Source organism: Sminthopsis crassicaudata, chromosome 3, assembly GCF_048593235.1.
Source record: "Sminthopsis crassicaudata isolate SCR6 chromosome 3, ASM4859323v1, whole genome shotgun sequence".
Lineage (NCBI taxonomy): Eukaryota > Metazoa > Chordata > Mammalia > Dasyuromorphia > Dasyuridae > Sminthopsis > Sminthopsis crassicaudata.
The window spans coordinates 515378460-515392612 of record NC_133619.1 but is presented as its reverse complement, the minus strand read 5'-3'; the positions used below and the strand labels follow the sequence as shown (position 1 = coordinate 515392612).

General features: G+C 39.2%; 1 protein-coding gene across 1 annotated transcript in view; it reads left to right on the top strand.

Annotated features, from left to right (window-relative positions):
* The window catches only part of GUCY2F (guanylate cyclase 2F, retinal), a 59402-nt gene that overhangs the window by 30786 nt on the left and 14463 nt on the right, over positions 1–14153 (top strand). The window contains exons 13-14 of the mRNA XM_074302242.1: positions 2830–3022; positions 12337–12511. Of these exons, the coding sequence (XP_074158343.1) occupies positions 2830–3022; positions 12337–12511 (368 nt within the window). The remainder of the gene's footprint in view (positions 1–2829; positions 3023–12336; positions 12512–14153) is intronic.

Genomic DNA, 14153 nt, shown 5'->3' with positions numbered 1-14153 from the left:
CTGTATACCTCAATTTCCTCATCTGTAAAATGAGCAAAAGAAAAAAATTGGCAAACCACTCCAATATCTTTGCCAGGAAAATCCCAAATGGGGTCACAAAGAATTGGACATAACAGAAATGACTAAACAATACTACATGAAATGTAGCCTCCATTTTAACATACAACAGTCATCTGGCATCAACTTGAAGTTCTTCAAGAAGGGGGAACTGACCACTTCTCAAGGCAACTAATTCCACTTATGAACACTCATAGGAAAGTGTTTGCCTCTTTACCATTTGATCTCATTTCTCCCTGTCCAGAACAAGTAGATAAAGTTCTGGACTTTCAGAAGGACATGGATTCCAATCCTGCATCAGATACTTCTTAGTGGTGTAACCACGAGCAACTCATTCTAAGTGTTTATCTGTAAAAAGGGGATAATAATTGCACCTACTTTGCAAGTTTATTGTGGGAAAATCAAATGAGATAACAGGTATAAAGAGCTTTGCAAATCTTAAAAGCTCTATAAATGATAGCTATTCTTCTTCTACTCCTCCCCTCTGGGATCAAGGGAACAAGTCTAGTCACCCACATGACTAGTCTAAAGATACTAGAACAACACTATCAAGTCCCCTCTGAGGGAATAAACTTGCTTAATTCTTTCAACCAATCCTTAAATAACAGATACTCAAAGCATATCCAATATACATACAAAACAGATGCAGGATTACTTTAAGGGATAAGGGAAAAATAGCCCTAACATCTGAGAGGGGGCAGAGTGGGTAGGAAATGCTTTATGTATTTTATAAGTTTTAATGTGAGGCTTTGATGAAAACTAAACATTCTGAGAGGCAAAGGGGAGGAAGGACTGCATCCAAAACTTAGGATTGTCTTAATCATGGAGTTCAGCATCTTTGTTGAGCTGAGAAAAACAATGCTCTCAAAGGGGAAATAATTTGTTCAACTTCTCACACACATGGGAGAGGGTATCCATAGGCTACCTTTAAAGACACAAAATAATACATTAATGTTCTCTGTTTTCTCTTTTCTTATTTTATTACTTTTTATGTTTCTGAGGAAGATGAATTCATGACTAAACAAGAGATCCTGGGAGGTGAAGTTGATTACATTCAATAAAAAAGGCTTTGCACAAACAAAATCAATGCAGCCAAAATTAGAAGGAAAGTAGAACATTAGGGGAAATTTTTTATAGAAAGTAGAGAGAAATGAGCCACATTTATAAAAATAAAAACTATTTTCCAGTTGATAAATAATCAAAGGACATGAACGATCAGTTTTCAGAAGAAATCAAAGCCATCAATGGTCATGGAAAAAATGTTCTAAATCTCTAATAATTAGTGAAATGTGAATTAAAACAACTCTGAAGTACCACCTCATATCCATAAGATTGGGAAAGATGAGAAAAAAGAAAAATGACAAATGTTGGAGGAATGTAGAAAAATAGATATATCATGTACTGTTGGTGAAGCTGTGAAATAGTCTATCATTCTGGGGAACAATTCAAAACTATGCCCAGAGAGCTATAAAACTGTGAATACCCTTTCATCCATCAATTCCACTACTAAAGTTATACCCCCAAAGCAATCAAAGAAAAAGAAAAATTATGCATTTAAAAAAAAAAAAACATTTGTAGAAGCTCATTCTGTTATGTCAAAGAAATGGAAACTGAAGGGATGCCCATTAATAATAACTGGGGAATTGCTGGATAAGTTGTAGTAGATGATTGTGATGGAATACTATATAAAAAAAGACAAAGAGATAGTTTCAGAAAAACTTGGAAAGATTTATATGAGCTGATGCAAAGTGAAGTGAGTAGAACTAGAAGAACATTGTACACAGCAACAGCAATAATATAATTATCATCAACTGTAAGAGACTTAGCTACTATAATCAATCATTGATCCACAACAATTTCAAAGGATTCATGATGAAGAATGCTATCTACCCCCTAAATTGAGAAACTGATTAACTGAGTGCAGATTGAAATGTTTTCATTTACTTTCATTAGTTTTCTTGCTTCCCTCCACCCTACAATATAACTAATGTAAAAATGTGTTTTGCATGACTTTATATAGAGACACACCCACAGAGAGAAATAGAAACAAATATAGAAATAGAGGGAGACACAGACACAGAGAAACAGAGACAGAGATTGTTACAGACAGGGTATACAAAGACAAAAACGGACTCCTAGATTAAAAGGTTCTTGAAAATATGAAAAATATACAATTTGGGGTGTACTAGTACCTGGAGGAATTAGGAAAGGCTTCCCATAGGACTTGACATCAGAACAAATCTTTCAAGAATGGTAAGGAGTCTAAGAGTGGAGTGAAGAGCAAATGCATTCTAGGCATGGGGAGATCAGTCAATTTAAAGGCACACTGATGGAGATAAAATGAAATATAAAAGGCCCAGGGTGGTCTCTTTTGACAGGGTGTATGAAAGAAGCAATGTGTAACAAATCTTGAAAGGTTGACTGGAGCTAGAATGTAAGGTGCTAAATGGAGGTATTTGTATTTTGCCCTAAAATCAAATAAGGAGTCACTGGATCTTTTGAGCAATATTGCAACATCTTCAGACTTGTACTTCAGGAAAATCACTTAGGCAGGTGTGGATTGGAAAGGGAAGAAGTTTGAGGCAGGAAGACCGATTAGGAGGTAATTATTACAATCTGAACTAGGGTAGCAGCTGTATCAATGGAAAGGAACAAAGATATGAAAGATACTATGGAGGGAGTTGTAATACAATGCCCATCATTCACCCCATCCCTTAAAACAAAGCCAATTCTCCCCTTGACTTGGCTTGCTTCATCCTTTTTTTCTTCCAGGTCTGTGGCGGAGGCTCTGAAGGCTGGGACCACTGTGATCCCAGAGTACTTTGACCAGGTAACAATCTACTTCAGTGATATCGTTGGCTTCACCACCATCTCAGCTCTGAGTGAGCCCATGGAGGTTGTGGACCTGTTAAATGACCTCTACACACTGTTTGATGCTGTCCTGAATAGCCATGATGTGTATAAGGTGAGTTGAGCTCCAGGCGCAGATTAGATCTAATAAAACCCATATCTGATTGTACTGTGAAATTTACAGAGTACTTTCTTCACAATAGCCCTAGGAGGCTTAAAGCACAATTTTACAGATGACCACACTGAGACTCAACATGAAGAGAACTGCCCATTGCCACTCAGCCAATAATTATCAAAGTCAGAGGATGATGTTTACTGCTGTGGAATTGGAGGTAGAGAGGGGAGGAGCAGGAGGGTGAGGTAACTGACAGCTGAACATAGTCATTTTTATTTGATTTAATTCCATAAATGTTTGTTACCGACTATGAAATATGAAAGTTATAATACCCATTTCTTAGTATTTTAAATTTACAAAGTGCTTTCCTCTTAACTGCTCTTTGAGGGAAAGAGATTGTGAAAGGAGTAATATGCCTGTTTAATGAATAATGGAAACAGGACCAGAGAAAGGAAGTGATTTGTCAAGAATGACACAGCTAAAAATAAGTAGAATCAAAATTGAATCCCAATCTCTTGGCTACTACTGTTACAACTATGAGACAGTATTTATATTTCAAAACAAAGAAACAGAAAAAGCTCAAATAACACAAGTAGATTTATGATCTTATTCATTTGGGAATTCTCTCCAAAGATACAAGTTGTAATTCATTCCCCATGTCTGCCCCTTCTCTTCCTTTTTCTCCTTCTCCTCCTCTTCCTTCTTTCCTCTCATAATCTTCTTCCTTCCATGCTTCGTTCCTTTCTCTTTTTCTCTCTTCCTTCTTTCCTTCCTTTCTTTTCTCTCTTCTTCTCCTCCTCCTCCTCGTCCTTTCTTCTTCTTCTTCTTCTTCTTCTTCTTCTTCTTCTTCTTCTTCTTCTTCTTCTTCTTCTTCTTCTTCTTCTTCTTCTTCTTCTTCTTCTTCTTCTTCTTCTTCTTCTTCTCCTTCTCCTTCTCCTTCTCCTTCTCCTTCTCCTTCTCCTTCTCCTTCTCCTTCTCCTTCTCCTTCTCCTTCTCCTTCTCCTTCTCCTTCTCCTTCTCCTTCTCCTTCTCCTTCTCCTTCTCCTTCTCCTTCTCCTTCTTCTTCTCCTTCTTCTTCTTCTTCTTCTTCTTCTTCTTCTTCTTCTTCTTCTTCTTCTTCTTCTTCTTCTTCTTCTTCTTCTTCTTCTTCTTCTTCTTCTTCTTCTTCTTCTTCTTCTTCTTCTTCTTCTTTTCCTCTCACAGTATTCTTCTCTACCTTCTCCTCTTCCTCCTCCTCTTCTTTACTCAACTGTATTTTCCAATTACATGTAAAGATAGTTTTCAACATTCATTATTGTAAGACTTTGTTTTCCAAATTTTTTCTTCCTTCTTCCCTTTCCTTCCCCCTCCCCAAGCAGTAAGCAATCTGATATTGGTTATACTAGTTATATGTATACTATACTTTTAACATATTTCCATATTAGTCATGTTGTGAAAGAAAAATTAGAATAAAAGGGAAAAACCATGAGAAAAAAAGCAAACAAAACAAAAAAGTAAAAATAGTAAGTTTCGATCCATATTCGCTCTTTATAGTTCTCCCTCTGAATGCAGGTGGCATGTTCCATCCCAAGTCTATTGGAATTGTCTTGGATCACTGCATTGCTGAGAACAGCTAAGTCTATCATAGATGATCATCACATAATCTTGTTGTTAACTCTTTCTTTATCTTCTTAAACTCTATGATTTGGCTTCCAACTTCATTATTCAAATGAAATTGATCTCTCCAACATTACTTTCTTAATTGCTAAATCCAATGCCTTTTCTCAATCCTCATTCTTCTTGACTTTTCTTACAGCCTTAGACACTGTGGATCACCCTCTTCTCCTTTTCTGGGTTTCTGTGACACTGCTTTATTCTGGTTCTCCTTCAACCCATAAGACCTTTTCTGCATCTTCATGTACAGCATTCCTATCAACATTGGGTGTCCTACAGGGTTCTGTCCTGGTCTCCCTTTCTTATCTCTCTATCCTATTTTCCTTGTTGATCTCATCAGCTCTCGTGGATTTAATTATATCCTATACTAATGATTTTCAGATTGCCTACTGTACATATCAAAATGGAGGCCCCATAGATGAATTAAACTCAACATATCCCACACTGAACTTCATTATCTTTCTTCCAAAACTCTCTTTCCAAACTTCCCCATTACCATTGAGGGTATGATTATCTTTTCTATCATTCAGGTTGACAATCCAAGTATCAACTTCAATTCTTCTAACCTCTCATATTGGACCTGCTACCAAAACCTTTAGATTTCATCTTAGTAACATCTCTTGTATATGCTCCCTCCTCTCCTCTGACACTGCACCATCCTAGTATGGATCCTCCTTGTATTACTTCTAGACTATTGCAAAATCCTGTTGACTAAATTCTCCCCCCACTCCTCCACTCAGCAGTCAAAGTGATCTTTATAAAGTCAGCTCTGGCTATATCATGATTCCCTCCACCAAACACGACTCTTTTCAGTAAACTCCAGTGGCTCCTTATCACCTCTAGGATCAAATATAAATTCCTCTGATGTTCTAAGCCTTTAATTATCTTCCCTCCACACCTTTCCAGTCTGCTTACACCCTCTCCTCCTCTTCCCTACTCTTTGATCCAGTGACAGAGAAGTTCTCCTTTTGTTCTGGGAACATGCTAATCCATCATCTGACTCTATGCATTTTCTCTGTTTTTTTTCCCCATGTCTGGAATATCATTCCTCCTTATCTCTGCCTCCTGGCCTCCTTTGCTTTCTCAAGTTCCAGCTACCCATTCTCAGCAAGAGGCCCTTCCTGAATATTCTTGATGTTGATGCCTTGCCTCTGTTGATTATCTCCAGGTTATCCTTTGTGATGAATAAAACCCCTTTAGAAAGAGTTTCTGAGTAATTAATAATTGATTTATTAATTACACTAGGTAGCAATCAATAACTTGATAGTGGTTTTCTTGGTAACCAAGTATGCCAAAAAAGAAAAAAAAAAGCAACAACAAACAAACAAACAAACAAACAAAAACCCTGAGATACCTTCTGATGAAAATACCCCTAATAAGTGAAGCTTAACCCTGATTGGTGAACATTCAATGAGTTAAATGGGTTAAATGAGATGTTCTCCTGCAGATAACATAACTTGATCATGAGGCTCAGCAGCCTTCAGCAAACTGCATTCCATCTGGACCTCTCTGCCTAGTTTTCTCCCTTATGAGCTGAGTCATCCTGCACTCTAATGAAGGGGATCTAGGACAGGGGTTCCTTTCCTCGGTATAATGGCCATCCCAGACTAGATTTTGCTTACACTTTAAACAGAAATTAAGATACCTAGTTAGATGAGTCCCAGCCAAGATTGGTAACCTTGTTCCTTGACTAAGCTCATCAACCAGCCATGTCCTTGACAGACTGACCCTAAAAGGAACTAGGATTTTAAACATAAACTAGGGAGAAAAGCCTGGGTCACAAATTAATGTTTAGTTACTTATATAATAGTATAATAATATATTCTCTCACCTATTTACATCTTGTTTGTACCTAGGTGTTTGCATTTTGCCTCCTCCATTCGACTGTGAGTCCTTAAGAGCAGAGATCATGTTTTATCTTTTTTGTGTCCCTACTGTTTAGTACAGTGCCTGGAACATAGAAGATGCTTAATAAAATGATTGACTGGTATAGCTAATAAATGTCTGGGGCAGTATTTGAACCCAGTCTCAAACGCTGCCTATCACACTGTCCAAATCATATCTCAAAACAATTCCCACTGGACATATCCAAGTGAGAGATAATACATCACTTTCTGAAACATATATTCTATTTTTGGATAACCCTGATACAATGTTTTTGCTATAAAGTAAATAGATATTGATACTGATCATCCCTATTTAACAGGTGAGAAAATTAAAGCTGAGAGACATGGCCAAAGTCAAAGTGACATAGTATGTAGAAGAGGTGGGATTCTAACCCAGGAAATCTTCAAGTCCTATGTAGGTCTAATACACTATTCTGTCTCCTAATATCCATTAAGCCCTTTGTTGTTCAATCATTTTTCAATTGTATTCATGAGTCTTTTGGGAGGTTTTCTTGGCAAAGATACTGAAGAGATTTGCCATTTCCTTTCCATCTCATTTTACCAGTGAGAAAGCTGAGGCAAACAAGGTTAAATGCTTGCCTAAGATCACAAATCTAGTGAGTGTCTAAGGCTGTATTTGAACTCAGATGCTCCTGACTCCTGGCCTGGTGTTCTATCTACTGTACCACTTAGCTGTCATTAAGCCCTTAGCCACAAATAAAGAATCACTGAATCTCAAAATAGGAAGGAAATGTAAAAGCTGTTTAGCCTGATGCATACCCGACCAAAAATCCCCTCTATTGCCTTCCTATCTTTTTCTTGAAGATGGTCAATGATGGAAAACACGCTGCCTCCTGAGGCATCTGATTCCACTTCTGTCTAGGGAAATCTTTCCTTTTATAGAGTCTAAATCTGCCTCTCTACATCGTCCTATTCTACTCTCATGGACAAGCTTAATAAATCTAATCCCTCCATATGACAGACCTTCAAGTATCTGAAGACAGCAGACATGTCTGCTCTATTCCTTCTTTTTTCTAGCTAAGTAAGGCTTGTTATTTCAACTACTTGCTAAATAGCACAATCTTCTTGGTCACCCTCTTTGGGACATGCTCCATTCATCAGTTCCCTATGGTGCTCGTTAGATGGTCCCTACCCTCAAGGAGCTTCCAATATAGTAGAAGGATAAAATACAATAATCATGATGAAAAGTCCCTGGATATTTTTAACCCTTTCATTTCATCAATATGGATTCAACCACTGCTGATGGAGCATCCAACCTCCCTTTTCTTTAGTAGAAGACATCCTACAATGGCCAAAAAGATATCCTTCAGTTTTTTTTTTTTAATGGTACTCAGCAAATCCTCAGGGCTAAGTATTCTTGAAATTTGGATAGGCTGGTCCTTGGTGACAAATATATAAGTGTCTGCAATCACAAGCCTGAATGCCAAGCCTTTTCAAATTGGAGGAACATGCCAGACCAAGAGGAATTCAGGATCCTCTCTGTACCACTATGTGATATTGGAGGGGAAAATAGAATAGAATAAATACCAATAGTTAAAAGGACTCTCTCTCTACCAAATGTACTTGTATAGGAGTAGGAATCCAAAAAATATATAATTTCAGAGGCAGAAGGAACTTTAGCACATAGAATATTAAAATAGAAAAATACTAGAAGATTGAGTGTCAGAACTATTTAGGACACAATATTGGAATAGAAAGGAAATTTAGAATAGAGAAAATCACAATCTTAAAACAGAAAATGTTATAGCTGAGAATATTGGAGAGGGAGAAAATCTTTAAGCATATTATGTTAGAGTAAAAACAGACTTTAGAAGACAGAATAGAGAATTTTAGAAGAGATGTGGAATTTACAAAGTTCAGACTTCGCTCTCCTTTTTTACAGATCATAACACTGAGGCCCATAGAAGAAAAAGATCTTACTAGGGTCATGCAGCATCATTCCTCAACTTCCCCAACCAGACTTGGATGTAGTACTGAGTCACTCCTGCTCCCACCCTGAGCTAGGCTGGGGTGATTTCATTCCTTTTGGGTTAATCTTTCCTTACACAGAGATCTCCCCTTTTCCTGAATCATCCCTCCTGCTGCCTTTCTCTGATCTCTCTCCAATCATTCTGTAGCTTTCTGCCAAAAATGCACACCATTTTCCAGATGTCCAGAGGCCCATTCCTTCCAGCATTACTAGAAATCTTCCTTCACAGCTCATGCCTCAGGGGGTGGACTTTCTCTCCATCAGGATCTCGTTACTGTTTATCTGGCACTGTTTGCAAAACAGGCTGGAAACCATTTTCATGTGTTAATCCTCACAGTAGTTCTAATAGAATAGTTAGGACAATTAACTCTATTGAAAATGAGTTATTTGTGACCCAAAATGAAGTGTGATGAGCAGAGAGACTTGACACCTTGGCCATAGCCACATGGCATATTCATTACCAGGATAAAATGAAGGCTCTAATCACCCAGAACTTAATCAGCCAGTGAGCAGCATCGTCAATTTTTTTAGTTTTATAATCCATCCTTTTTCCTCTTTGTCTCTCTTTCTCAATTATTACTATTTATAATAATCATTGTTATTATAAAGCATAACCATAATTACAAGCTTCTGCTTTTATGGCACACCTCAAAACAGATTTAAGAAGTAGACAGTGCATTACAAACACTCTTCAAAACAGTTCTGAACACTAGATAATACTTGTGATTATTTCCATTTTAGAGAAGAAGAAACCGAGTCAGATCATGTGGCTGGTTAGTTGCAATGCTAAAATTATAATCCATATCTTTTGACGCTATATATGTTCTTTGACTAGACACTCTTTGGGTTCCAATGGACTTTATGTCACTCTCTTAAGTGATTCTCACCACAGTTTTCGATTAGATTCTCAGAAATGGAAGAGAAAAAAGAAAGAAGCCTTTCCCAAACCCGGTTAATTTCAGTGCCTTCCTTCTCTTAATTATTCCATATATATTCTTTATATAGTTTGTATGTATTTACTTGCATGTTGTCTCCCCCTTTAGATTGTAAGCTCTATGAGGGGAGAGGCTGGCTTTTGTCTCATTTAGCACCCTGAAAGTAACCTGCCCAAGGTGACACAGCTTTGTAAATGTTAGCACTCTGTATTTCTGACTCGGAGTCTGGAGTCCTTTCCATTAAACCAAAGCTCCTGAGTCACCCTCTGAGCAGTGAGAATGGAGAGAGCCACAGCTCTTGGGCAGCAGTCTTGTGCATTCTTGTTTCTCAAGTCATTTAGTGAAAGGAGTGAGTCAAGCCTGACTTCAAAGTAGCCGAAGGTGAAAGTTAAGAGTGAGGAGTCTTGCTAGACACCAGCTAAGAATCACAATACCCAGCCTTTTAAGACACCTCAAGGGATGCTAGTGGAAAGCAGAGATAGCACAACAAAGACAGCTGGGCAAGCCTGTTCTGGCAAACGCCAACTGCTTGGGACATTGACAAATTGGAATATATCCAAAGAAGTGCCTGTACTATAGGAAGTTGGGTTTTTTTTGGGGGGGTGCAAGGAGAAGTAGGGTTGAAAGTGCGTAGAAATGACAGCTGTCATCACAGAGGAGAGAGATTAAAATTGTTCTGCTTGGCCTCGGAAGGCAGAATCATGTGCAGAAAGTAGAAATTCCATAGAGGCAGATTTCAATTTAATAGAAGAAAGAATTTTCTATCACAGCTGTCCAACAACAGAATCAACTACCTTGGGAGGCGGTGAGCTTTCAGCTTCACTGGAAACGCTCGAGCTGCGGCTGGATGGATGCTATAATGGGAGTTTTTACACAGAGAGTGAAGTTCCACCAAATGACCTCCATGGCCCCTGCTAGTACCAACATTCCTGAATCCTGTGTTTCTGCAATTGCAGATCTGAGATACTGTTATTTTTAAACTCCTAGATTCTGTGACTTTTTAAAAAAATTATTAGTAGTTTTTATTTTTATGTGGCCTTCATTTCCAAATATAAGACTCCCTCTTCACCTTTTTCTTGTCACATAGAATAAAAAAGAGGGGAGGAAAAGTGGGTCAGCAAAAAATAAGTAGTCAGTCAATTTAATAGGACAGTATGTATAATATTCTGCACTCAAGAGTCCTCCATCTGTGTAAAGGAAGGCAGGAGAAACAAGCATGGGTCTCCAAATGTTTTGTTCTGAGTTTCTGTGACTGATTCTAATGTTCTCTCATTTTTAAGATTCTATGATTCAATGGAGAAGCAGATAGCATCATGGAGAGAGAGCTGGCCTTGTATTCAAGAAGACTTGAGTTAAAAATCAGACTGACCATAAAAACCAGGCAAATCACTTAACCTTCCAATGCCTCTAGGGAACTCTCTAAAAAGGAAGGATAAGAAGGAAACAAATATTAATTAAGTATCTGCTATGTGCCAGGCACTTTATAATCCTTATCGTATTTGATCCTCAACACTGTTAATATCTCCACTTTACAGATAAGATTGCATGACTTGTGCAGTATAATGCAGTTAGTGTTTTGATTTGAACTCAGGTAACAATAATAATAACTAACATTTATATAGCACTCACTATATTGCAGGCACTGCATTAAGTATTTTGAAATTATTATTCCATTTCATCATCATGAAATACTGGGAGGTGGCTGCTATTGTGATTCTCATTTTACAAGTGAAAGAACTGAGATGGGATTAAGTGATTTGTCTGGGGTCACTCCGCTAGTAAGGGCATAAGGGCATATTTGAACTCAGGTCTTCCTGATTTCAGACTCCAAGTTCCTATTGAGCCACTCACCAAACTGCTTCTCTAAAACTATTAATTATAGAAAAGATTGTTCAGCCGTTTCAGTCATGTCTGACTCTCTGTGACCTTATTGGAGTTTTCTTAGGAAAGATACTGGAGTTGTTTGCCATTTTTTTTCTTCCAACTCATTTTACCGATGAGGAAACTGAGGTAAGCAGGATTAAGTGACTTGCAGAGGACAGATAGCTAATAAGTGCCTGAAGCTAAATTTGAACTCAAGAAGATGAGTTTTCTGACCCATAGCCCCGTAATCTATGCACTATGGCTGCCATCTACCTTTGGTGTGCGCCATGATCCAGCTTCCACTTGAGGCTCCAGAAAGCAGTAGGGGTGGGATGGCCACAGCCCAGTAAAACCATCTCAGCAGATGGAATAAACCAGGTTGAGGGTAATGACTAACCTCAAATGTATCAGTGAGTTAGGGGGTGCCTCCTCCAAGCCTCCCCCTCCCCAAAGACTTCCCTCAGCGGATTGGATGAATGAGAACAATTTATTCCAAGTACCAAAAGCAGGTACTGTGAAGAGCTTAGAGCTTGGCCAGACATTAAAGTTGCCAAGGTGGACCACTGCATCCATACAGTCATCGGTCATCCTGCCTTTTGTCCTGCCACTGGGATCCAGTGACTCAGGAAGAGGCAGTGAGGCTCCCTTAAATCCAATGCACGCAGGATAGCGCCCCAAGTTGTCTTTTGTCCTCCTCGAAAACAAAGGCTGAACACCACCATAAGAAAGGCACGTGGGCCCGTTAATGAAGAGTCAGTGCTTCAGTGAAAGAGATGAAGCTCGGAAGCAAAGGGATGTGAGACAGGGGGCTAGTCCCCATCCAGGAGGTGGGCTGGGTCGGGGTTGGACAGGAAAAGCGAGTAGAGCTCTCCAAGGAAGGCTTCCGGGGCCTTAAGCTCTTGAGTCAAGAAGGAGCAACCTGAAGGAGGGAGAGGAAGGCTGCTTCCGGAGCCCAGTCTCTGAGGGGAGGGGCTCTGACTTGTGCAGGTGGAGACCATTGGCGACGCCTACATGGTGGCCTCGGGGCTTCCTCGGCGGAATGGCACCCGGCATGCGGCTGAAATCGCCAATCTGGCCCTGGACATCCTCAGTTCTGTGGGGGACTTCCGCATGAGGCACGTGCCTGAGGTGCCCGTCCGTATCCGGGCTGGCCTGCATTCAGGTAAGTGGGTACCGGGTTTTCCGGCTCCGGGAAAGGCCAGGCCAGTCCTAGGGGCTGTGGCACCTTGAAGGGGGGGGGGGGGCGGAGAGAAGAGGGGAGATTAAGAAGGAAGGAAAGAAGCAAGCACTTATTAAGTGCCTACTGTGTGCCAAATACTATACTAAGCACTTTACACACATTATCCTCACAACAGCCTTTTGAGGTAGGTGCTGTTATTATCTCCAATTTATAGATGAGGAAACAGACAGAAGTTAGGTCACACAGTGTCTGAGATCTTCCTGATCCAGCTTAGGGCTCTATCCAGTGTTCCAAATTACCTGTGAAATACTTTGTATTAAGATGGTTAGTTCCCTTTTTTAAAATAATAGCTTTTTATTTTTCCAAATACATGCAAAGATAGTTTTCAACATTCACCCTTGCAAAACCTTGGGCTGCAGGTTTCTCCCTCCCTTCCACCAACAGCAAGTAATCTAATATAGATTAAAAATGTGCAATTCTTCTAAACATATTTCCACATTGGCTATCCCTCTTTGACAGACCAGGGAACAAGATGCTGAAATGATTCCCATGAGTTCTGAAGTTCAAAACCTTCCTTAGATACTTTTTAGCTATGTGTCACTAGATAAAGGACTAAAATGCTGCTTCAAGTTTTCTCAATTATAAAGTGAGGATAAAAGTAGCACCTATCTCCCAGGGCTGTTGCAAGAAACAAATGAGATAATGTCTGTAAAGCACTTTAAAAACCTAAATACGCCAGATAAATATAGCTATTTTACTTAATTTATTTTAAAATAAGGTTCAGAAAAATAACATGGTCCAAGACCACACAGCCAGGAAGGGCCAGAGTCTGGATTCTAATCCAGCTTTCCTGGATCTATTTTCAACATTCTTCTCAAACATTTTACAATTTACAGAAGAGAATATAGAAGTCCCCCCCAAAAAAAAAAATTAAGTGACTTGCCCAGTATCATATATAGTTCATACTTAGTAGATATTAAATCTGAAATTTCAGCCTAATTTTCCTAATTTCAAATCTAATCCTCATTCAATTGTGCTTCAGAAGGGAAGCTATCACCAACACTGTTCCAAGTGTTTCCCAAGTGATGAAAGTGGGAGAAGGGCAGAGGACTGGAAAGGGTCAGGAAGGTAGGAAGTAGCCCAGTGTTAAGCATCTGATAAAGAGATCAGATTTGGAAGGCTGGAACTGGTCAGCATACCAAGGTGATGATCTTTTTTTAGCCTCCAAATGCCAATGAGAGCTTCCTATTAATCTACTCTCTGCTCCAAGTATCAGCTGAACAGGAGGGAGACCCCAGCCTCATCTTTGCATTCCCCAAATCCTGAAACCAGGAAGAAGGGAATAAAGATTGATATGATACCTACTATGTGACTTAGCATAATATAAAAAAAAGATACTATCTCATGTGATCCTCACCACATCCACCTTTAGTGTCCTATGAGGCAAGTGCTGTTATTATCCCCATTTTACAGTTAAGAAAACTGAAGTTTACAGAATGATTTATCCAGGTCCCATAGCAATAAGCATGTGAATTTGAACTCAGGTTTTCCTGACTACAGATCCAGTGCTCTATTCATTGCACCACCTGGCTGTCTCTCTGTGGGGAGGCAGATGAAGTATCAC